We start from the raw sequence: 22,073 nt of genomic DNA on the forward strand, positions 1-22,073 counted from the left end.
TTGGCTCTTCCTTTACACAGCTTGTGTTATCACTCCAGTCTAATTGGTTTTTAAAAAAAATACACCCTTCAGCTGTTAAATCTAATACGCTTGTATACTAGTCACATTATTATTTATTTTTTATGAATATTCTAGTATCTTGTGCTTTTCCTGCTGCTGCTTTCACTCCTAATTTTACCGTTACGCTGCCGGCGGTCGTGTTAAGTCTTGCAAACCGGCAACAACAATAATATACTGCATATACTAATACTAAAACTGCAGCGCTGCCACTATACTGTGACTGCTAGGGCTGAAATATTCCTGTTAGTACTACACAGCTACTATAGCTGGAACATAAAGCTTGTAACACAGTACCATACTGTAACTTAACAGTGTACATATTTACAGAAGCATAGTGTAAACCAGATCACAGTAGAGCTGTTTTACTGTAAAACAACAGTCAAGTGATGGAAACAGGTATGCGATATAATGTCATATAAAAATCTTTCCCTGGAAAGTGCTGCCCTCTGCTGTATTGCAAGAGTTTTGCCATTTAGAAAATATTCCTCACTACGATGCCATTTTATATAACACACACACACATTGTTATGCAAGAGGAGAAAACGCAGAGACTCTCAGACAAACCCCCGAGGTCAGAGCGTCTCCTCCATTAACTCAGACTCCCTGCAGACCTGATCCACCACCAACCGGACTTCGGGCCCTCCGTTCTCCTTCAGCGTGGCCTCCTCTCGGCCTCGCGCAGCCTTCTCCGAGGCCTTCGGTTGTCTCTGGTAGCGCCGGCCTTTCTCGGGGGAGGAGACCACGCACAGAGGCAGCCTGCAGATGGCTCGGATCTCGGAGGAAATGAGGAGGAAGATGAGAGTGGACAGGCAGAAAGGCCACGTGGAGGCCGGTAATGCGAGCTGAAAGGAGGGACGTCACGGGAGACGGGGAGCGTGACACCCGATACGAGACAGATATTAGGGAGTTCACATTACATACGCAGAGTTCGAAATGGGAGGAACGTTTTTCTTACTTACCACAGACATCAGTTTTGATATCGCCGCCGTCATGTATGCACTGAAAAGTGCTGCAAAGAAACGTTTTTAGAATGAAAATCGTTACACCTGAGGGCGGGTAGTGATCACGCTGCTCCTCAATCTTACCGCATAATAGAGCCAGTATTTGGGTTTGCCATGTCAGGACGTAGTAGAGCCCCCCGATGGTGATGCAGGACAGAGCGCTGTTGTACCCCCACAGCCCAGAGTAGATGTCCTCGTGTGGAGCTGCGAGAGCCAGTCCTGCAGCACACGGAGACCAGCTCAATATGCACCGTTCAAGTGCAGAAATGTCAGATTTGAAAGCATTATTTGAGAATACGTGGTCATGGTTTTATGCACATTTCTATGCAAAATGGACATTTCTGTTTTTACCGGACAGCGCGCCAACAGCGGAGCCACAGACGGCTTGGAAACAGATGGTGGGTGAGGAGAGCAGAACGGCCAGAAGGACGAGACCTCCTGTCCAGGGACTGTCACAGCCGAACACCTGGCTGACACCGAGTGGCACCGACAGGAAGAGCTGCGGATGGAAAGCCTCCGTTTACTCATATTTAAAACAGAAGTGATTACATCTACAGTGATGGTATAGATTATCAAAGGGAACTTTACCTGAGAGAAATCCAGGCTTTCTATGGAGTTATTTGGAGGGTGCAGATTTAGTTTCATATCCACCTACGGAATAATTGCAGGTTTTATTTTTATTTGTGCATATGTGCGTATGTGCGACGTTGTGTGTCTAGCAGGGCTGCTGTACTTGTGGGAAGTAGGGGTGATTGACGCCGGTCGCTGCAACATGTAGACACACCAGAATATCGAAGGGCAGGGTGAGTATCGGCAGGTCCCATTTACTGCACACCGACGATAAAGCACTGCAGACAATCGGGCTGTGGAACAGGAAGTGGATTACTGATCGGCAGCCTGCAGACATTAGTTCTATTTACCTTTTTAATATGTATTAAAACTTGCGCTGCTTGTTTGAAGTTAATCAAATCTAGACCGGTTCAACAGCTAAAATGTCTGGAAGCGATAAAAGTGTCTGCAATCAAATGAATCAGCTGATATCCCAGAGAACACTCACCACAACGCGGACATGAACACGTTTGGCAACAGCAGCCACCAGTACCAGTCTGCCTCGGCGGAGAAAACAGCCATCAGCATGCCCACCAAGGTCCCGTTGTAGCCGAATAAACCCACGGAGATGGCTTCCCTGCGGTGAATGTGACAGATGTGCAAAATCATGAAGTGTGGAGAAGAGACGGCGATAATAACGTGAGGAAAAGTGTTTTTTTTGTGACCTGTTTTGTCCGAGCAATAAGGCCGACGCGGTGGAGACGAAGGCAGCGAGCAGACCGTTCAGAGCCCACCAAGGGTTCTGCAGGACGACGCCGGCCGTGATGAGGAGCCCGCTGAGGGGGTTGCTGATGAACATCACCTGGGAAACCCCTCGCAGAGTCCAGTCCAGCAGTTGGATAACCGCCGCCTGTCCTGTCATCGATGGACACCGGCTTTAAAGTCATCATCTACGTTACAAAAAAGGGCTTAAACTGAACTCAGTGTGAGGGATTCCAGCTCGTCACCTACTTTTCACCCACTCTCCACAGAGGTGCATGTCCCCGGTGAAGAGCCCGGCAGCTCTGAAGACAAAGCAGCGACGTGGAGCTTCTTCACATGACGCCTGGTTGCTGCTGTCCATACTAGCTGTCATTAGAGTTAATCACAATGATCATTTCAGCAGGGTTGGAGGCACTCCATGCATCCTTGTTTTTATGTCAATTCCCACTATGAACAATTCAAAAGCTGCACAGATTCATTTGATCAGAATCGTATACTCCGTAGTCAAACATGGAGCAACTTTTTTATAGGAATGAATGGAGTTGGCCTCCAACGCCGGTACCTCTCCGTACATTATACACATAGAGAATATGTTCCAGAAGAATCGTAGAAGTTTGTAACAACTCGTGTTCATCAGTTATTAATATGGTGGTGTTGGAAACATTGCTTCAAATGAGGGCACCTTAGTTCAGGGTCCTTAAAGGTGCTGAGAAATGCGTCCCCAACCTTCCTAGTCTACTTCTTCTGCAGCAACACAGCCTCTATTGACAGGTTGCCTGTTGCAGCAGCAAACTTTCTGTCTGTCTGTCCATCTGTCTGTCTCTCCTGTCTCCAGCTCCCCTTCTTCTGTCCTCCCCGCCTTGTCCCATCAAAGTAACGCGACGGCCGCGGAGCGAAGCGCGAGACGGTAAACGACGTTATTCGCCCGCGTTAGCGGTGGTTCGGTCGCTTTGGCGGAGGGAGACACGGAAAAACGCGCTTACCTTCAGTGTGAGGCCTTTCTGCTGTTTGTGTCAATGCGACTTCTCTTTCTTTCTTTCTTTCTTTCTTTCTTTCTTTCTTGTCACCACGGAAGGAGAAGCGCATGTGTGCATAAGTACAAGTGGCTGAGTACCATTTAGCTTCTTGATTTTCAGGTTCCAAGCATGGTGAGTCAGAAGCTGTGATAAGTGAAATGCCTCAAGGCCTTTTTTAAATCTGTCAGCAACTACAGAGCCTCGGGTGTCTAGTGGAGGACTTGAACCTGGATCGTGGTGGACTCTGCAGTGCTCCAGACTTGCAGGCAGGTGAGGAGCTACATTACACTCTTACTGTAACTGAGAACGTTGTGGCATCTATGTGCACCAACTTGCATGTGTTTGTGGCTGCAGCCGCTCAAGTTTAAGCCTTTTGTGATGTTTTCTTCTACTGTTATTTATCTAAAAAGCTTTTATGTAGCATAATTGTGCTTTACTTCTTCACTTCTTTAATTGTCTTGAGTTTGGTGCATCTAGACACAGAATGCATCTTTTTGTGTGCCTCTGTGGTTTGTAATGTGTATATTGTTGACATGGCTTTTGCTCCCTCGGGTGGCAACAACTCCAACGGGGAAGCGAGAGCTGAACTCTAAACTTCTGCTTCGCCATTTTCCATTCTTTTTATTTCAAAGATCTGTTTTCTGAGTGATCAAAGCCAGACTTTCCCCGGAAGAGCTTGACATCCCCGGTTGTGTGTCTGCTGTGAAACTTTTGATCTCTCAGCTCTGTCTGTAGCCTCTTCCTCCTTTGTGCCACCATACTTCTTAAGAAGCTCCTGAACTCAACTCTGCAGTAACTTTTTTTTTTTTTTAAATGTGTGATCAAATGCAAAACAATCACCTTTTATCTAACGGCGTCCGGGGTTAGTTCAGACCGCGTCGATGTTCTCTTCAAACCGTCACGTTGTCATGGCGTTTGCAAATCTTGTTTTCTTCCCAGTTGTTTTGTGTTGTTTCCTTTTTGTTTGAGCATTTTGAGGAAGCCCTTTGGGACTTTCTGTCTCTCTCTCACTAGTACTGCAGATTGTGGTCGTGCAGGGTGATTTTAAGTTAGATCCAACCAAACTCTCTCAGATTAAAGATAAAATCATGACCAATCGATCGACCAATAAATCAAAAGGTAAATTAATAAGATACTTAAAGGGTTTTTTCCCGCCAGACCGAAAGCAAAGCAAAGCAGAGCTCAAGAAATGTCCAAAATGTTGTGGTATTTTGTCAGGAGGCACGCTGGGCCTGATTAAGGAGAAGGAATGATCTCTCTGTACTCACCCAGTGTGCCTCTTTATTGAATGCAAGAATCTGCAGCAGAGAAACTTTGCTACAGGACGGCTGTGTAGACGCATTCATATACGGTACTAAATACTTCCAGAAGGAGCCGTCTCAGGGACCAAGGACCACCTTATCTGCCAAGGTGCCAAAACAACCCTTCGTTAAACCGACGGAAGCAAAAAGCCGGTCGTGACGGATGTATGCAAACTCTAGAATGAAGATTTAATATAATTTTTATTGTCTAGCTGCAAACAAATCCGCCCAATGTGACTGATTTATCTGTTTTTCAGATTCATGGTCACTTTGATGAACAACAGTCAGGTAGTAAACACTGGGCAGATATTGTGCTGTTATTGAATTAACGAGTTAAATTGTATTATTTTTCTGATTGATACGATAGCAAAATGAAGCCGGGCAGCATCCGAGAGTCAATTAACCACTTTTATGATAAATACAAATAAATCTTACCCTTCCGAGCCGTGACAATAAATCCATCTAATCTGAGTTTGTGAAGGCATACATACCTGTTGATATATAGCTATCTGCATCATGTTACGTAGCCTGTAATTGTCGATATGAAAGCCTGAAAAAATCCCCATCCATGTCTTTTCCGGAGGACCCGCTGCCTGGAGCAAAGACCAGTGTTTTTCTCTTCATCTCCGCAGCTAATCGGGGATAAAAATGGTCTTTATTAGGAAAGCATTTCCTGCTAAGACCATTACAACGGTCTGTTGTTTCGAGAGTATAAAAGGAGAATGTGCCAATCCCCGGGGGAAGTAGGGGATTGTTATGAAAGGGGCTTTTTCACCCATTCATCTGGTTTATTTGTAGCATGTGTGAAGAAAAATAACACCCGTCAACACAAAGACATTTAAAGCCCTTTTATTTTGACCAGGTTTGTGACTACATAGATGTCAAGTACCAAACTGTGAGAAAACAGCGTTACGCTGAGCTTTTAAGTTAATCCTCCACAACTTGGTCTCCAAATACGACCGGTTTCTGATCAAGAATAAGATGTCCTTCCTATGAGATAAAAACACCCACTGTTTTTATAACGAGGATGCCTTTTATTTTGAAAATATATGGGAAACTGTCCCTTATTAACCATATGTAATGTTGTCTTATGTATTCTTGTTTTATGTCATATCACGTTCAGTAAAAATCATTATAATTTATCATATTCATCATAACGAGCTCAGCTGGAGTCTTTAAGAGATAGTTAAACACACTTGGGAAGATGATAATACACACATACAGTACAGAGATTGTGGTCATATATGCACTGAAACTGCACACGTCAACACAGACACACACACATTCTCACACACACACACGCTCACATTCACACACAGAAGCAGTCTTTTTAGAGATCTGATGTCATGTGACGACTTCAGAGCGAGTCGCCGGCGTGCTGAGTGCTGAACTCCTGGAAATCCTCCGGGATGGTGTCTGTGGGAAGCGAGAAGTCGGGTCATAATGGGACCAGCTCAGAAACGTACGACGTAAAATCTAAGTTGCAATACTGTCCCGCTCTTGAGACGAGAGTTAGAGGACTCTGAGAAGAAACGAGTAATTCAAAACTTCCTTACCATTGCAGCGGTATTTCAAATTGGACCAGATGATGTTCTCTTGAGAGAAACAGAAGACGCCCAGTCGTCCTCCTCTCATGGTCGTGTCAATCGTCACCCCAGAGTCGGCCACCAGCTCCGTCCCTTCATAAAACCGGGCCCTAAACAAAAACAGAGTTTTTAAAATATATGTTCCACTCTCCACAGCTTATTTGCTCTCTTGCTTTGACTTAGATGAGAACATTGATACCACTCTTATACTGTTAATATGTAGCTGGAGCCTGCAGCCAGTTAGCGTAGCTTAGCATAATGTGCGTAAACTGCTACACTGGCTCCAAGTCTTAATCACCCTCCTATGAGTTTTTTTTTGTCACCGTAAAGATTCCAGAAAGTTATTGGATACACAACCCAGGTGACGACGGTTCTGAGTAGTGAAGCCGACGCGAAGTGCCTTAAGCTTGCATCATCTCCTCTGCTACCATGCTAGAAATGCAATTAGCTACTAAAGCTGTACAGTTTACCTTGAATTATGGAAGCTATCTTTTGTTAATAGCTTTGCGCCAGAATCCAGATCGAGCCGGATGCTGTAAGTTTGCCTTCAGACAAAGCTAGGCTAGCAGTCTCCCTCTGCTTCCTGTCTTTATGCTAAGCTAAGCAAACTGGCTTCTGTAGTTTTCATATTGAACAGACAAACATGACAGTGCTCTAGATCTAAGCGGTTTTAAGGTGCTTGCGTGGTGAATACGTGGAACCTGTTTGGTCGTACCTGATGTAGCCAACCTGTGGGCGGTGCTGCAGGTACCAACGGTAGGACACCTTGTCCTTCCAGCCCACGTTTCTGGGGTCCTTCCACAGGAGACGCACTTGGTCATTGGTGTCTCCCGTGTGCCACAGCGAGTTTCTCAAGTGCTCCCCGGGGCCGGATCTAGACTTCACCGCCTGATGAACGTAGACAAAAAAGAGAGAGTCAGATGTGGGGAATAATGTGGAGGGGTAACAACAGGACGAGTACGATTGTGCTTTCACCTTCAGCTGGATGCCGGGCTCGGCCACAGCCCTGAAGGGCGTGGCCTGCCAGTAGGTCTGTTCGGTCTGCTTCCACATCACCACGTAGAAAGAGGACGAGTCCTGGTAGCCAAAGATGAAGCCGGCGTAGTCGTCGTCGGTCACCGTGTTTACGTGAAACGTTCCTTCAAAGTCCACTCCGCTGAAAGCAGTGTAACCTGACGACGGAAAGGGCAATCATGTCGTTATTGACGTTCAGGCGTAGAACGTTGCGTATTTCAGTGACTGATCTTACCAACAGCAAGTCCAGGGTCGCTATTCATGGTCTGAACGATTTCCATTCCCTGTGTGAGAAAGAGTGTTTTTCTTATTCAGCTTAGAAACTGCAACTTCAATTTGAAGGTCTTTTGGCTGTGTGTTTTCATGAACTTAACATTTAGTATTTAGCGACGGATTAAACCTGTAAACACTGATTTGAGTGGCAACTTTGTGGGCAACGGAAACGAACCCTTTTAAGTTGATATGGTGAACTTGTTGGCAAACAGTTGCCCACTTGCGTATCGAGCAGTAGCGGAGAAACAGAATAACGTTTCTGGTCTTTTGGCTCTGTTTTTGGTCTCCACCAACTCCCGATAAGTATATATCTGGCTCTTTAGCTGCTTGTGTTTCATAGTTAAACCTCTTAGAGACGGATGTGGTCCTCTTCAGTTTGCATAATAGGCAGCGGCAGATTACTGATGATCCCACACCTCCATCAGCAAACATTTAGAGGACCTCAATATTTGCATTCACCTGCTGCTGCTTAACTCTATCTAACTATCTAATACAACAGTAGGAACAAGTGTAGCTTAGTGTTAATGAAGTGCCTCTGCATTTATGGCAAAATCATCAAATCATCATATTTTTGTATCAAAATGTTAAATCTGTGTGGCCTCACAAGATTGCCACCTTTTTTTTAATGACCGGTGTGAAGGCCGCCACCTAATGTTTTATCATTATAAGATAAAGGGAATTATATTGGAGCCCGGGGAAGTGAGCGTCCGTGACCCTGTAATCATCAGTGACAGTGCGGTTGAGCAGGTGTGCTTCCGTAAGTGCAAATGGACGCTAAATTAAATTGGACTGTCCTTGTTGATTATCTGCATGCCGGGCTTGATCAGAGACTCCTCTCTCTCCGTAGACTCACCGGTTTGGTGGGAGAGCATGTTCACGTTCTACAGTGCTGTGCTGGGAAGCTTCATTAGATACGCTGCGGTACCCGCACCGTTGAAACATCGACAATGTGGCGACAGTGACGGGAAAGAGACTTTCTGTCCCTTCCCACTCTGTGAGATTACTGATGCAGGGCATGCACACAGAATCCTGAAGGACCCGTCACACACGCTGTCCTGAATGCAAACTATTACCTTCAGGTAGACGAAACCAGCCAGTAAATGCAAAAGCAACCAACTCTCCTACCGAAGTCCATTATATACAATTCCACAAGAAAACCAATGAATCCTTGATATTTTGTTTATGGCTTTTACAATTCTCTCTGATTTTATATGTATTAACATGTATTTTTTTGTCTTTTGAGGACTGTGCAATATATATATATTTTTTTTAGAGCCTTAACATCATGGGATAGGTGAGAAGGAACCAAAAGGGGTACAAAACTAACTAATGAACTGAAACTCTCCATTGTCATTTGATTCATTGTAATATAATATATGCTTTAACGGGGGTTCCCGTACGGAAGTTTTCAGGCCTCGGTCATCTCACCTGGTTCAATACCACCCAGTTGGGGTCGATCTGGGCGTCGCCCTCGGGGTCCAGCACCACCGTCTGATAGGCCCTGAAGTCGGTCAAGGTGACCTCGGCGTTCTCGGGACAGTTGTCGATCCTGTCGATCACTTTGTCCTGGTCGAAGTCAGACTCGCACACGTCTCCGACTCCATCATCTGGGGGACGACAGCGTGGGAGGGTTAAGGAAAATGGTGAATTATTGTTTCGTGATAAAGATATACTTGTTTTATGCAAAGTGATCAGCTCCTTTGTGTGGGGGACAGAATGTATCTGGATTATGAGCTTTTATCTCTGATCACCAGCGCTGGTTTTCAGCCAAAGAGATAAACAGTCGTATGTGACCAACTGTGACCATGAGGAAGTGATGCATTCCAGACCAGCACTCACTGTTGTCATCAATCTGGTCTGGATTTGGTACCAGCCGGCAGTTGTCCGGTCCCGGTGGGATGTTGTCAGGGATCCCATCGTTGTCGTCGTCATCGTCACACTCGTCACCCAGACCGTCTTTGTCGGTGTCCAGCTGGGAGCTGTTTATCACGAACGGGCAATTATCCTTGGTGTCCTGGTGACCGTCGCCATCACTACGGGGGATGTGACATAATCACATGATGTGACTAAAGGCTGTAGCAGAAGAAGCAGCTCAGATATCGGAGTATAAATAGACTGTGACTCTGTTGTTACCTGTCTTGGTTTGTGTCGCAGGAGTCTCCAACCAGGTCGTTGTCAACGTCGGACTGAAACGCAAGCAGGAGGTTCACCAAAAAAAACTTTTCTCACACAGGATGAAGTACTCGGATCAAGTACCAATAATCCATCCATCCATCCATCCATGCGTTCATCCATCCATGCGGTCATCCATCCATCCATCCATCCATCCATGCGTTCATCCATCCATCCTTCCATGCGTTCATCCATCCATCCATCCACCCACCCATCCATTCATCCATCTACCTCATCCATCCATCCATCCGTCCATCCATCCATCCATCCATGCGTCTATCCATCCATCATCCGTCCATCCATCCATGCGTTCATCCATCCATGCGGTCATCCATCCATCCATCCATCCATCCATCCATGCGTTCATCCATCCATCCATCCATGCGGTCATCCGTCCATCCATCCATCCATCATCCATCCATCCATCCATCCATGCGTCCATCCATCCATCCACCCACCCATCCATTCATCCATCCACCTCATCCATCCATCCATCCATCCATCCATCCATCCATCCATCCATCCATCCATCCATGCGTCCATCCATCCATCCACCCACCCATCCATTCATCCATCTACCTCATCCATCCATCTCATCCATCCATCCATCCATCCATTCATCCATCTACCTCATCCATCCATCCATTCATCCATCTACCTCATCCATCCATCCATCCACCCATCCATCCATCCATCGTCCGTCCATCCATCCATCATCCATCCATCCATCCATTCATCCATCCATCTCATCCATCCATCCATTCATCCATCTGTCCATCCATCCATCCACCCACCCATCCATTCATCCATCCACCTCATCCATCCATCCATCCATCCATCCATCCATCCATCCATGCGTCCATCCATCCATCATCCATCCATCCATCCATCCATTCATCCATTCACCTCATCCATCCATCCATTCATCCATCTACCTCATCCATCCATCCGTCCATCCATCCATCCATCCATGCGTCTATCCATCCATCATCCGTCCATCCATCCATCATCCATCCATCCATCCATCCATTCATCCATCCACCTCATCCATCCATCCATTCATCCATCTGTCCATCCATCCATCATCCACCCATCCATCTATCCATCCGTCCGTCCATCCATCCATCATCCATCTATCCATCCATCCATCCATCCATCATCCATCCATCCATCCATCCATCCATCATCCATCTATCCATCCATCCATCCATCCATCCATCCATCCATCATCCATCCATCCATCCATCCATCATCCATCTATCCATCCATCCATCCATCCATCCATCATCCATCCATCCATCCATCCATCCACCTCATGCATCCATCCATGCGTCCATCCGTCCATCCATCCATCTGTCCATCCATCCATCCATTCATCCATCATCCATCCATCCATCAATGCGTCCTTCCGTGCGTCCATCCACCTCATCCATCCGTCCATCCGTCCACCTCATGCATCCATCCATCCATCCATCCATCCATCCATCCATCATCCATCTATCCGTCCATCCATCTATCCATCCATCCATCCATCCATCCATCATCCATCCATCCGTCCATCCGTCCACCTCATGCATCCATCCATCCATCCATCAATGCGTCCATCCGTGCGTCCATCCACCTCATCCATCCGTCCATCCGTCCACCTCATGCATCCATCCATCCATCCATCCATCCATCCATCCATCCATCCATCATCCATCTATCCGTCCATCCATCATCCATCCATCCATCCATCCATCCGTCCATCCATCATCCATCCATCCATCCATCTATCCATCATCCATCTATCCATCCATCCATCCATCCATCCATCATCCATCCATCCGTCCATCCGTCCACCTCATGCATCCATCCATCCATCCATCCACCCATCCATCCATCCGTCCATCCGTCCACCTCATGCATCCATCCATCCATCCATCCACCTCATCCATCCATACATCCACCCATTCATCCATCCATGCGTCCATCCATCCATCCATCCATCCATCCATCCATACATCCATCCACCTCATGCATCCATCCATCCATCTGGCTCTGACTGACCTGGTTTGGGTTGGGGATGTCGGGGCAGCTGTCACAGGCGTCTCCCACCCCGTCTCCGTCCCGGTCCAGCTGGTCTCTGTTCTGGACCCGCTGGCAGTTGTCCAAAAAGTTCTTCAGGCCTGTTTCCCCAAATCAACAAGCGGAGACAGTTAATTTAGCAATTTAGTGTGTAATTTAGTCAGTCTGACTCCTTCTCAGCAGCGAATATAGACCTATTCTAGATGTACTGACACAGAATATTCTACTATAGTAGAATAAAAACATACAGTACATTGCCCAATGATTATATAATATGGATGTTTCCAATAATACAGGGTGATACTTTGATGTTTGAATTGGGTTTTGAAAAGTGATGTATGACAGAAGAAGAAAGATTTTCACTGAAAGATGCTCCTTCCATGTATATATGTGTGAGATTAATGAATGCATAGACATTTAGACATGTTTGATCGCCTGAATAATAATGGCAATGTGGTGTTTGTAACCGTACCACTAGGTGGCACTGTTGTATTGGCTATGAAGGTGAGCACCAGATTGTGTTTGGATGTTGTTTTTAGCTGGGAGGCAGCAGCACCACGGATGCATAAAGGTCAAACTCTCTTCCATCCTGTAGGGATTTTTTTAAGGTGGAATTATACTGCTGAATGATCAAAGTGTGTTCCCTGAGGGGTCAGACTGCTGTTGACCTTCACTGTTTTTTTGTTGTTGTTTTGTTTTTCCAGTGCTGTTTCTTACTTCATACTGCTATATTTTTAGATAATTTAGAGAGATGTGTGCTTTAAAACCTCAGGAAATGTGAAGCACACAGCAGAGTAATAAGTCATAACGGTGCCAGTTACATAAGCACGAGCGTCGGTGACAGTGGTGTCATTTATCTCCGTACCGTCTCCGTCCATGTCGTCGTCGCAGGCGTCCCCTTTGCCGTCTCTGTCGGTGTCCCTCTGGTCCGGGTTCTCCACGAGGCGACAGTTATCGCAGGCGTCGCCGTGGCTGTCCTTGTCGGTGTTCCTCTGGTCCACGTTGGGCTTCAACCAGCAGTTGTCCTGCACAGAGTAGTACACACGAAGGCCTCATTCCCAGCACATGTACTTGATCTTTTCTGGTCTTTGGCCTGAAAAACGTTGAAGACCTCTGGACTAAACGATAAGCTGATGAATCTAGAAAGCAATCAACAGATGAATCGATGATGAAATGAATGAATAAATGAATCGTCTGCCCACCTGCTCGTTTGGAATACCGTCGCCGTCTGCGTCGCTGTCGCAGGCGTCTCCGTACCCGTCCCTGTCGGCGTCCTCTTGTCCGGAGTTGGGGACGAACATGCAGTTATCCTGCGGAGACGAACGCAGTAGAAGGATTTAAACGAGGCCCGACCATCGCAGCCGATTTGCTGAGCATTTACACCTCGGTCACCTTTTTGCAGCTCGAGTCTTTGCACTTGAGTTTCTCGTCGGGGTATCCGTCAATGTCGGTGTCCTTCCCACACAGGTATCCGTTACCGGCCCAGCCAATCCCACACTGTCGAGACAAGGCGGGGGCTCAGACATGTACACATACAGGTGTGCTCGTATGCAGTAGAAAAAAAATAATCCAAACCTGACAATGGATCGACCCGTCCCTCTCCGGGATACACTGGGCGTTGATGTCGCAGGGGTTGGTCAGGCTGTTTCCACAGCTGCTCTCTGGCTTACAGCCCTTCACCTGGTCGCCGGTGAAACCGGTCTTACAGCTGCCACAGTTGTAAGAGCCCTGTGCAGGAATGACGACATCTGTGTTGATTTTTTTTTTTTGGTTTGGACACAGATGAACTAACAAGACACAAGCCATATGTGCAGTGTTGAGATAATCTAAGGGTCGTACCACAGAGTTGTGACAGAGGGAGTTGGAAGTGCAGCCGCCGTTGTTGGGTCCTTTGCATTCGTCGATGTCGTCACAGACCTGAATGTACATTTTTTGATCATTGACATTATTAGGTACTTATTAGGTAATTTCTTGTATAGATCACCAGGTAATATTTTAGCGATTATCCCATTTGTACTAATTATTTGCACCATCATTTTAGGGCTGTAATCTAAAGCATCGTATTCTCTTAATTTACACAGGAAACCCCTTTTTATATATAATTCGCATCCCTTTTTTTAAATTCTACTCTCATTTTGTCTTTTATGTGTAATCTTTATTCGCTCTTTTACCTGTTTGTTGGTTTGGGCAAACAAAATGCCCACGCCCTCCAACCCCAGGCCGCTGTAGCCCAGCGGACAGGCGTCGCAGCGGAAACCTGGTGCCGTGTTCACGCACTTCACTCCAGGGAAGCAGGGTTTAAACTGGCACTGCAGGAGGGAAGGTAGGAGGACGTGAGCTGAAACATGGATATGGTTCTCACAGGACTTCTCCCCCCAAAAAGCTTTTGGCTTTGACGACATGTTTGCTCATGCAAAATAGAGAGAATGTGGAAGAAAAATTAAATTAATGTGTAAAAAAAATGACACAAATGGAACACAGAATAAATTATATTTTGTCAAACAAAACTACATTTTTAGAGTGAATATCCCTTTGGAATGATGCAGGTGTAGCCCAAAACCTCTAGAAACCAGATCACAATATCTAAACATTGCTTGTGCAAAGACTGGTGCTAATAAAGTTTAGTGGAGCAAAGTTGGAGAGGTTTTAGGAGAGCCATGATGAGGCAGAATCTGGCCATTTTGGGCATCTGTGGCATTTAAAATGTGACTGTAAAACTCATTTAATTTAATTCTCACGTCTATAGCTGGAAATTCCATCTAAATACCATTTTTGTCTTTTTCTTGAAAATTAATCATCAAAAAAAAAAACTTTTTACCAGCTCACACCTGTATTGAAGGCCATGCCTTTAGGATGGGTGCAGTGCCACAACTTATCCACAAGATGGAGACACAAACCATGTTTTCACATGGCAGGCTGATGGGTGTAAATGCTGCTCCTTGCCATGCAAATGGATACAGCCGGCTGGGAAAGTCTCATAAATGATCCAGAGACATAATTATTTGTTTTCTTGTGTGCTCATTTAATTGTTGGTAAAAAAATATTAGAAGTGCTTTAGCTGAGCTTCCCGTTATGTGGGTATACAGGATGAATCGGTCTCATCTGCTCGGGCTCAATAGGTTTAACCGTAATTATAATCTTCACCATCAAAGAAGAAGTAATTGCACTATGATAAAACACCTGAACACACTTATACACCAAGCCTTACCTCATCCACATCATCGCAGTTGAAACCGTCCCCAGTGTACCCATCAGGACACGGTCCACACTCGATGCCATCTGCTGTTTCTATACACATATCGTCACGGAAACAGACACCTGAGGCACACTTTGGTTTCACTACCTCAGAACCGCCCAGACCTTTTTTAAACAACAGAGGAAAAACACATTTAATTCATCATCTGCACATTTATTTGTTAAACAATCCAAAAGAAGACATTATAGGACGTGCTCTTACCACACGCCTGACACTCTGAGATGGTGTTTCTGAGGAATGAGGTCTCTTTGACCTGGGGAAAGGTCAAACATAAACAATTTTTACATGCAGTCAGGCGAGCTGTCGGGGAGGTCAGAGGTGAGGGAGCGGGGATTAAGTGGCCTCGGGGGAGCTGTTAGTGGTAGTCACCTGCTGAATGAGGACGTCTTTCAGCTCGTTTATCACCTTCGTTAGCTCCAGCATCTGATTGGACAGCTGCTTGGTGTTGACCCCTAGGAGAAAGGAACCGTTATTCCTCACTGAAGCAGAGGTGGGGGGGATTTTCCGAGCCTGGTCTCAAGTCACTCTGACTGTTGTTTTCTTAACACTTTGGATTGTTTTCCCTGAGAAACGTTGGGCCGCCTCTGTGGACATCTGCTTACCTAGAGTTTGGACGGAGTCTCTTTGTTGGAAATGGCAGTCTTGAAAGGACGCAACGTTCTCGAATGTGTCCCCGACCACCAGCTTGAGCTCGTCTAAACTCTCCTGTGAGAATGAAAACGGGTCAAAGTGGAGCCATTTGGGAAAACCTGTTTTTAAGGACCGAATCATATTCATTATTGTATGGAAATCCTGTAAGTGACGGGTTCACCTGGTCCCGGGCCTGCATGGTCTTCAGCTCCACCATACCGTAGCCTGCTGGCAAACCCTGGAAGGCAGCGGGGAGATCCCTGACGGTCTCCACCAGCCTGCAGTCCAGATGCAGCTCCACCCCGCCGGGCCCCTGCTGCTGCATCCCCTTCAGGTGGAACAACAGTCGGTGCTGCTGGCCGTCGGCCAGCACCAGGTTATTGAAGGTTACCGAGCTCATCCTCTTGTCGCTCCGCAGGTAGCGCAACACGGCTTTGAGATGGAAGGGGGGGTGGGGGGGGGGGAGAGGAAGTGATGGTAGAAAAGGAAAGGGATGTCAGGGAGAAGCATTTACTGTAAAGGGGTTGATTCATCCAGATTACAACTCTGCAGCCAAGCTGTAATCATGCACAGCTGTGCTCTGAGCAAAATGCTAACAGATGCTAACATGGTGTTTATCATCATAGTGGTACCTGTAAATCCAAAACAACTAGCTGAAAGATGCTAAAATGCTAGGAACTACGGATTCTGATGATAATTATAGTTTATTAACACATAAATGTTGATGGTTGCGGCCCCCGATGGGCTCCTACCTCTGTTGAGCTTCCCCATCACGGTGAACTCAAAGTACTTGCTGTTGTCCCGGGGGTTGTACAGGGAAAACACGCTGGTTCCGGTCCTGGGCTGCAACTTGAAGGAGGTCAGGATGAAAGCCTCCTTCACCCCTTGCTCAACCAGACCCCCCTGCAGCAGGTCTGGCAGGCAGTCGGGCGAGGTGAGCAGATCATAGACTGTTGACGGGGGGGGGACGAGAGAAGCACGGTAACGCACATGAGTAATGGATGATGAGATATGAATATTTACGACCTGCAGAGTAAACACATCCCTGAGTCGACAAAAGAGGAGATGAGGATGTTGACCCGGTGTTTGTTGCTCTTGCGAAACGCCGCTTCCATCAGTCGGCACGAACTTGGCAGGCGGAGTTGGCTCGGAGGGAATCGGAGAGATGTGGATTTCCAAGCAAATCAGAGCTGTGTACTGTGACTGCACGCTTTTTTTTATTTATTTTTGATGTTAGGTCCACACCAAAGCCGCTCGGCCGATAAAATATATACGAGAGCTCTCTTTTTTATTCTTTTTTTTACAGCCACAATTCATTGATTGTTCTCACATGCAGAGAGGTACTGCAGACTTTTACTGACAAGCTGCTTCAGTGGGTGTGGAGAGCCGGAGGGACACTGTGCTCTCGCACTCACCGTAAGAGTCCTTCTTTTTAATAAAGTGACTTGGGGAGCTGGGCTGACCACGAGAGGATGTGCGGTGAATCTCTAGCCCTCGCCATCTGCACGCATCATGAATACACAAGAGCCTGTCGAGCGGCCTACGAGGCCCACAGTCATGAGGGAGCAAAATTGCTCCCAAATGCTCCCGCAGATTGGCCGTTGTAAGCCAAGATTGCAAAGCGTGATGATTTTTTTTTCTCGTTTTCGTCCGTGACATGCCGACAAAACACTTTACGAAACCACCGCCTGCTGACATCGTGTTGTCAACATCCCTTTCACCAGAGATCACCTGTTGTGTTTTTTTACAAAACTACATGCACCTTAAAGTGTGTTTTTAAGAGTTACTTTAACACCACAAAGTCAAGCACACAGTCATGCCGGTCGTAAATCTTCCGGGCAGCTTTGTGGGGGTCAGGGTCGTCTTACGGCGTCCTGAGAAAGTGCCTCACTTCACCCCCCTGATTAACCTCCGATTTCAAGCTTCATAAAACTGGTTTAGCTGATAGCCATAAAGTAATCCGGGGTCTCGTCTTCTCCTTAACACCCGCGTATAAATCTATCACGTTGCTATAAAGTGTACAAATGGGAAGCATTCTTTCTTCCTTTTCTTTTTTTCTTTTTTTACTGCTTTTTAACAAATACATCACATTTAAGGGGGCTTTCGTGTTGAAAGGCTGGGATTTATTTTACTTCTGAGGTGCCTAGTCGAGCGTTTAGTAATGATGAAATAATTGCATCAGCATGTAATTAACATAAACGGTGAAGTCACATTTGGCCAACGAGTAACCTGCCTAATAGAAGCAGAGATCCATTATGGTGCATGATGTAAAACAGTGTAATAATAAAGTTTATGTTCAGCTTAGGACAAAAGCTTTTAAAACCTTATTTGGAAACAAAGGAGCAACTTTATCAGTCATTTATTTGCTCTGTGTTTGGTCTCTACCACGGAAAATGCTAAATTTCTCCCCTATGCTCACCAGCTAGTTGCTATCTGCGTCTATAAGATGGGTGTTTAGAGCTTTTTCACTGCCAAAATGCTGCTATTAATGCGGCGAGTTGGAACCCAATGTGTTAAAGTTGCAGCCGGACGGCTAAACAACGAGCTGAAACTATAAAAGCTGCAGATCGGCTGATCATTCTTTGTGGTTCATCGCTACGGAGTGACTCCTCCATCGTCACATTATTATAGAAATGATAATTAGAGCCTCTTTTAAAGTTCTGCTTTGTCCGTGGGAGGAAAGGGAGTTGAGTTAACCTCAGCTTGGTGGTGAAGTCATCCCCGATGCATTCGTATTGATAAATAGCCCTTTATAGAGATAGAATGACTGCATTGTCTCTTTCTCACCAATGCTTTAAAAATCTCTCTCACCCCTTTTTTTATTTAACAATTCCAATCATGCAGACAGTGAGTCATTCTCCAGGGACGTGATAGATGATGAACTCCATTAAACCGGACTAGTTTAACATCAGGCAGCTATTGCCCAAAGATTAAAGGGATTATTGGGTGCATCAATAAGCCATCTATCACTGCAGTGATTCTTAAAAAAACCTATCAACACCAATATTTCTACATGTCATCTGCAGCTGCTGCTTTGTGTGTGACCTTGAATACATTTTTTTTAGTGGGACTGTGAGAGAGAGAGGGAGTCTGTGTGACTTGAACTTCAATATTGCACCCAGATCAGCTCTGATTGTTCCCATGTGTGTGACCTCGCTGGGACTTTTTGTTTGAATTAATATGAAACAGAAAGCTTGAAAAAGCTCCCGAAGCCTCCGAAGTAATCGAGCAGATCTGGCTGGAGAGATATGAAAAAGCAGGGGGTGACTTTACTTGGGAGCATGAAAGATGTCTGCTTTTATTCTCTTATCTTTTTTTTCGTCTAACCAAACACGGAAAAAAAGTGTGTTCGGCCGCCTCGTCTCCTCTCGAACTGACGGGGGATGTTTCGCATTTTTTTCATACCTCGGTGGATATCATGCACCGTGTCTAATCCTTTGTGTTCTTTGGGTATGCATATGATATTCTCTTTCACAGTGTCTGCTTTATCCATTATGCATTGAACTCATACACAGTGTTAGAATACCCCAATGGTGGAGCCATTAAATCTTTTTTGACAGATAATGAAAATGGAGGATTTCATCACAGGATGTCAGAAAAATGCTGCCTTCAAATAAAACCAGACATCTTCATTTGTGTGTGTATTAAAATTCAAACAGAAATTTAAAAAAAATCTTCTTGAATTTGCTGTCATCCCCAGCTGCCAACATTTTATTAAAACATTGTCATATTTAAATAATTGATATGAAAAGCAAACACTTCAAATGATACTCACCTAAAGCCTGGGCTTCCACGTGTAAGCTCAGTGTTAATAGCAGCTGCGAGGCCAGAATCAGGGCCGTCCACGCACCCATTGTTTTGTGTCCTTCCAGCTGGTCCCAGATCAGCAGTGGCTTATCAGTATGTGACACAGTGGCAGTTTCCCATAAGCCTGTGTTCCTGTTGATGGAGTGGTGCGTTTCTGTGTCCTCGCCTCCTTCCAGAAGTGTCAGAAGTGAGACGACACTGTCATGGTGAGACAGAAGCTGGGTTTTTTTTGTGTGAATGTGAAGATCGCAGGAGTCTCACTGAGGGAGGAGCATCAGGGACCAGGACCTGCTTTTTAAAACCTTTCCTCAGACAGCCCCATGCAGAGAAGGAGTGACCTGAGGAAACTCTTTGCATTGGCTCACACCGGCTGCTACCGATTTCCCACAAGCTCTTACGAAAATAGTTAGCTAATAATCCAAACTAGGAAACCCGTGTTTGGCCCCTCAAATCCTGTTTCAACTGAAAACTGAGCTTTGGAATCATTTTTAGACTTCTTGGGTTCATGCTTGGGGTGAAAAAGCAAAGAAGTGTTTCCCAGCAATTAGACTGATTTCACGCTCTTTCCTTCCAGGGTGACACCTTCCCCCTGCGTGTCCTTGTCCAACCCCCCCCCCCTCCATTACCGGGCAAAGTCAGGAAATGAGCGTTCTGGAGCCGGCCCGTTAACAAGCCGCGTTAACCGGCCAGCCGAGCCTCAGACAGGCTGCTGGCTCAGGCGGCCTCCAGGTCGTCAGCAAGTCTGGCACCACGCGAGTTGCCACATTTGGCAGAGACGAGGAGGATCGGGAGTCTTAATGATGTTTGTTTTTCCGCTCATTTTTTTTTTTTTTTTTTGCGTGTTGCATCTTATTTTGGAGCCAACAGTCTTATTCCATGACCGAGCAAATGCTATTGAGCAGTAAGAACAGAAAAATCTGTAATGTTGCTCTAATTTAAATAAAAAAATCCAAGTTTCAGTGGCTGCCAGATGATGTTCCCATTTAAAAGATAAACACGAGTATCCATGGCAACGAACGCCAGCAAATGAGTCATAGTTTCCATATGTCTACCGCAGGTGATCCCTGTGGTTAGTCTGTCCACCGCCGCTCCGGTATTTTGTTGTGTACCGATATGGACGGCGTCCCAGTCTGCAACAGGACACCTAGAGTTTTATCTGCCGTCTGATTGGTTTTCGGAATGAGCTTTTACAGGCGTTTTTTTTGGGTTCTGGATAGCAGAGAGCCCCCACAGACCTCCATGCATGGTCTGCAGCTGTGGCCGGGAGCTCAACAGACCACATCAGTCTGCCGGAGGACCTGGGCTGACTCACATCATGGCGGCGGTGGATGAAGTCAGACAGTGAACGCTGCAGCTGGCTCCGAGATAAAAACCAAACCCCAAATGTCTCTGACACCATCTCCGGACTATTTTTATTCGCGATACCAATGTGACCGAATCCCGAGACTCTTTGACGTTCACACTCGTAACTCAGCTTCTCTTCGTACGGCTCGTTAGCCGACGGGACACCGAAGATTATAGCGCTGCTGTGCCCACGATGACAACAAAACGTATCGCCTTACCGATGAGTAATCCGCAGGCGAAGTCATGGTGTCGTCAGCATAAAAACACACTGAGGGCTGTGTGCGCTCTCGCCGGAGATCTGATAGTTAACACTTTTTAAAAACCTTTTGAACCCAAAAAGAAAGTGATCAGAAATGACGATTAAAGAAGCAAAATAGGAAGCATGTGGCCCATTAATAGCTGGTCAAAGGAAGGTTGCCTCCATAGAGGAAGTCCATCCTTCCATATTTCGCTTTCTTTGCGTCTCTTCTTTCGTTCAAGTTCTTAATGGTGCTTTAACACCTCACCGGTTTGGTTTGGTTTGGTTGACGACCCCGGCTCAGTTTTTCCGATTATTAAGGTTTGTTTTGGTTGGTGTTAAAGCTGGCAGTTGAAGCCCGGTGGGGGTCCAAACAACCAAACCGTGACCATTCTGGAAAGCTGGGTCCACTTTCAAGCACACTCTGATTAGGTTCGTTTTGTGGTTTAAAAGCTAAATTAACCAACCACAGGACTCTTCTGCTGATTGTGAAACAATCTTACAATGAAGGACCGTTTATATAACCTATGTATGCACGTCAGCGTGGGTGTTTTCTCTGATTAATGGGTCAAAAGCTGTTATGGGTCGACTCACTTCCAGTTCACCCCTGTGCCACCCTGAAAACCCTGACATAACTGACAGTTTATTCACTGTATTGGATGTTCGTTGAGTGCTTTTTGTAGGTGGAGAGTTACCGATTAAAATATGGAAAATAAATCTCTCAAACTTTCTCATTATGAAAATGTAAAATTTTCACCCAGTCCTACTTTGTCAGTCTGTTTAAATGTGTGTGACAGCTTCCCCCGCAGTAATAAGCCCCTGGTAGATGACGGCCTCGTGCACGCCCGTCCGTGCACTCTCCCCAGTGTTTCGCACCGGTCATCTGGAAGCACTTAAAAGGGGGATTTTTGTACAATTCCAGGAGTCTAATAATACTAATGGCGCTTATAATCTGTTGTTTGCGAAGCCAAACAACATAAATATACTGAGCAGAAGC

The 22,073-nt window shown here is 45.9% G+C and overlaps 2 protein-coding genes across 2 annotated transcripts; both read right to left on the bottom strand.

Annotated features, from left to right (window-relative positions):
- Positions 1–562: 562 nt before the first annotated feature.
- On the bottom strand, positions 563–2,733 carry LOC311029455 (urea transporter 1-like; the record flags this gene model as incomplete). Its single annotated transcript, XM_084034596.1, has 9 exons — positions 563–902; positions 1,020–1,069; positions 1,146–1,280; positions 1,413–1,560; positions 1,650–1,712; positions 1,795–1,924; positions 2,119–2,247; positions 2,336–2,525; positions 2,622–2,733. The coding sequence occupies 9 exons, from the start codon at positions 2,731–2,733 to the stop codon at positions 633–635; spliced, it is 1,227 nt and encodes a 408-aa protein (XP_083890722.1). The 3' UTR covers positions 563–632.
- A 3,303-nt stretch (positions 2,734–6,036) lies between these two features.
- On the bottom strand, positions 6,037–19,752 carry thbs4b (thrombospondin 4b). The gene is made up of 22 exons (XM_084035694.1): positions 19,463–19,752; positions 16,440–16,637; positions 15,869–16,119; positions 15,660–15,762; positions 15,427–15,509; positions 15,259–15,310; positions 15,010–15,161; positions 13,973–14,110; positions 13,641–13,718; positions 13,377–13,529; positions 13,194–13,298; positions 13,004–13,111; positions 12,667–12,826; positions 11,784–11,902; positions 9,696–9,748; positions 9,402–9,595; positions 8,991–9,169; positions 7,525–7,573; positions 7,251–7,447; positions 6,991–7,163; positions 6,246–6,385; positions 6,037–6,105 (listed from the first exon to the last, which is right to left on the bottom strand). The coding sequence occupies exons 1-22, from the start codon at positions 19,539–19,541 to the stop codon at positions 6,047–6,049; spliced, it is 2,823 nt and encodes a 940-aa protein (XP_083891820.1). The 5' UTR covers positions 19,542–19,752; the 3' UTR covers positions 6,037–6,046.
- Between the last annotated feature and the right edge of the window lie 2,321 nt (positions 19,753–22,073).

This window comes from Eutrigla gurnardus, assembly GCF_963514095.1.
Source record: "Eutrigla gurnardus genome assembly, chromosome: 19".
In the NCBI taxonomy this organism is placed as follows: domain Eukaryota; kingdom Metazoa; phylum Chordata; class Actinopteri; order Perciformes; family Triglidae; genus Eutrigla; species Eutrigla gurnardus.

Coding starts and splice junctions, on each gene's coding strand:
- thbs4b (XM_084035694.1), bottom strand. CDS start 19,541: ATGGGTGCGTGGACGGCCCTGATTCTGGCCTCGCAGCTGCTATTAACA. Junction 13,112..13,193: donor AAGACTCGAGCTGCAAAAAG/GTGACCGAGGTG, acceptor TCGTCTCCGCAG/GATAACTGCATGTTCGTCCC. Junction 7,574..8,990: donor ACTGGGTGGTATTGAACCAG/GTGAGATGACCG, acceptor TTTCTCACACAG/GGAATGGAAATCGTTCAGAC.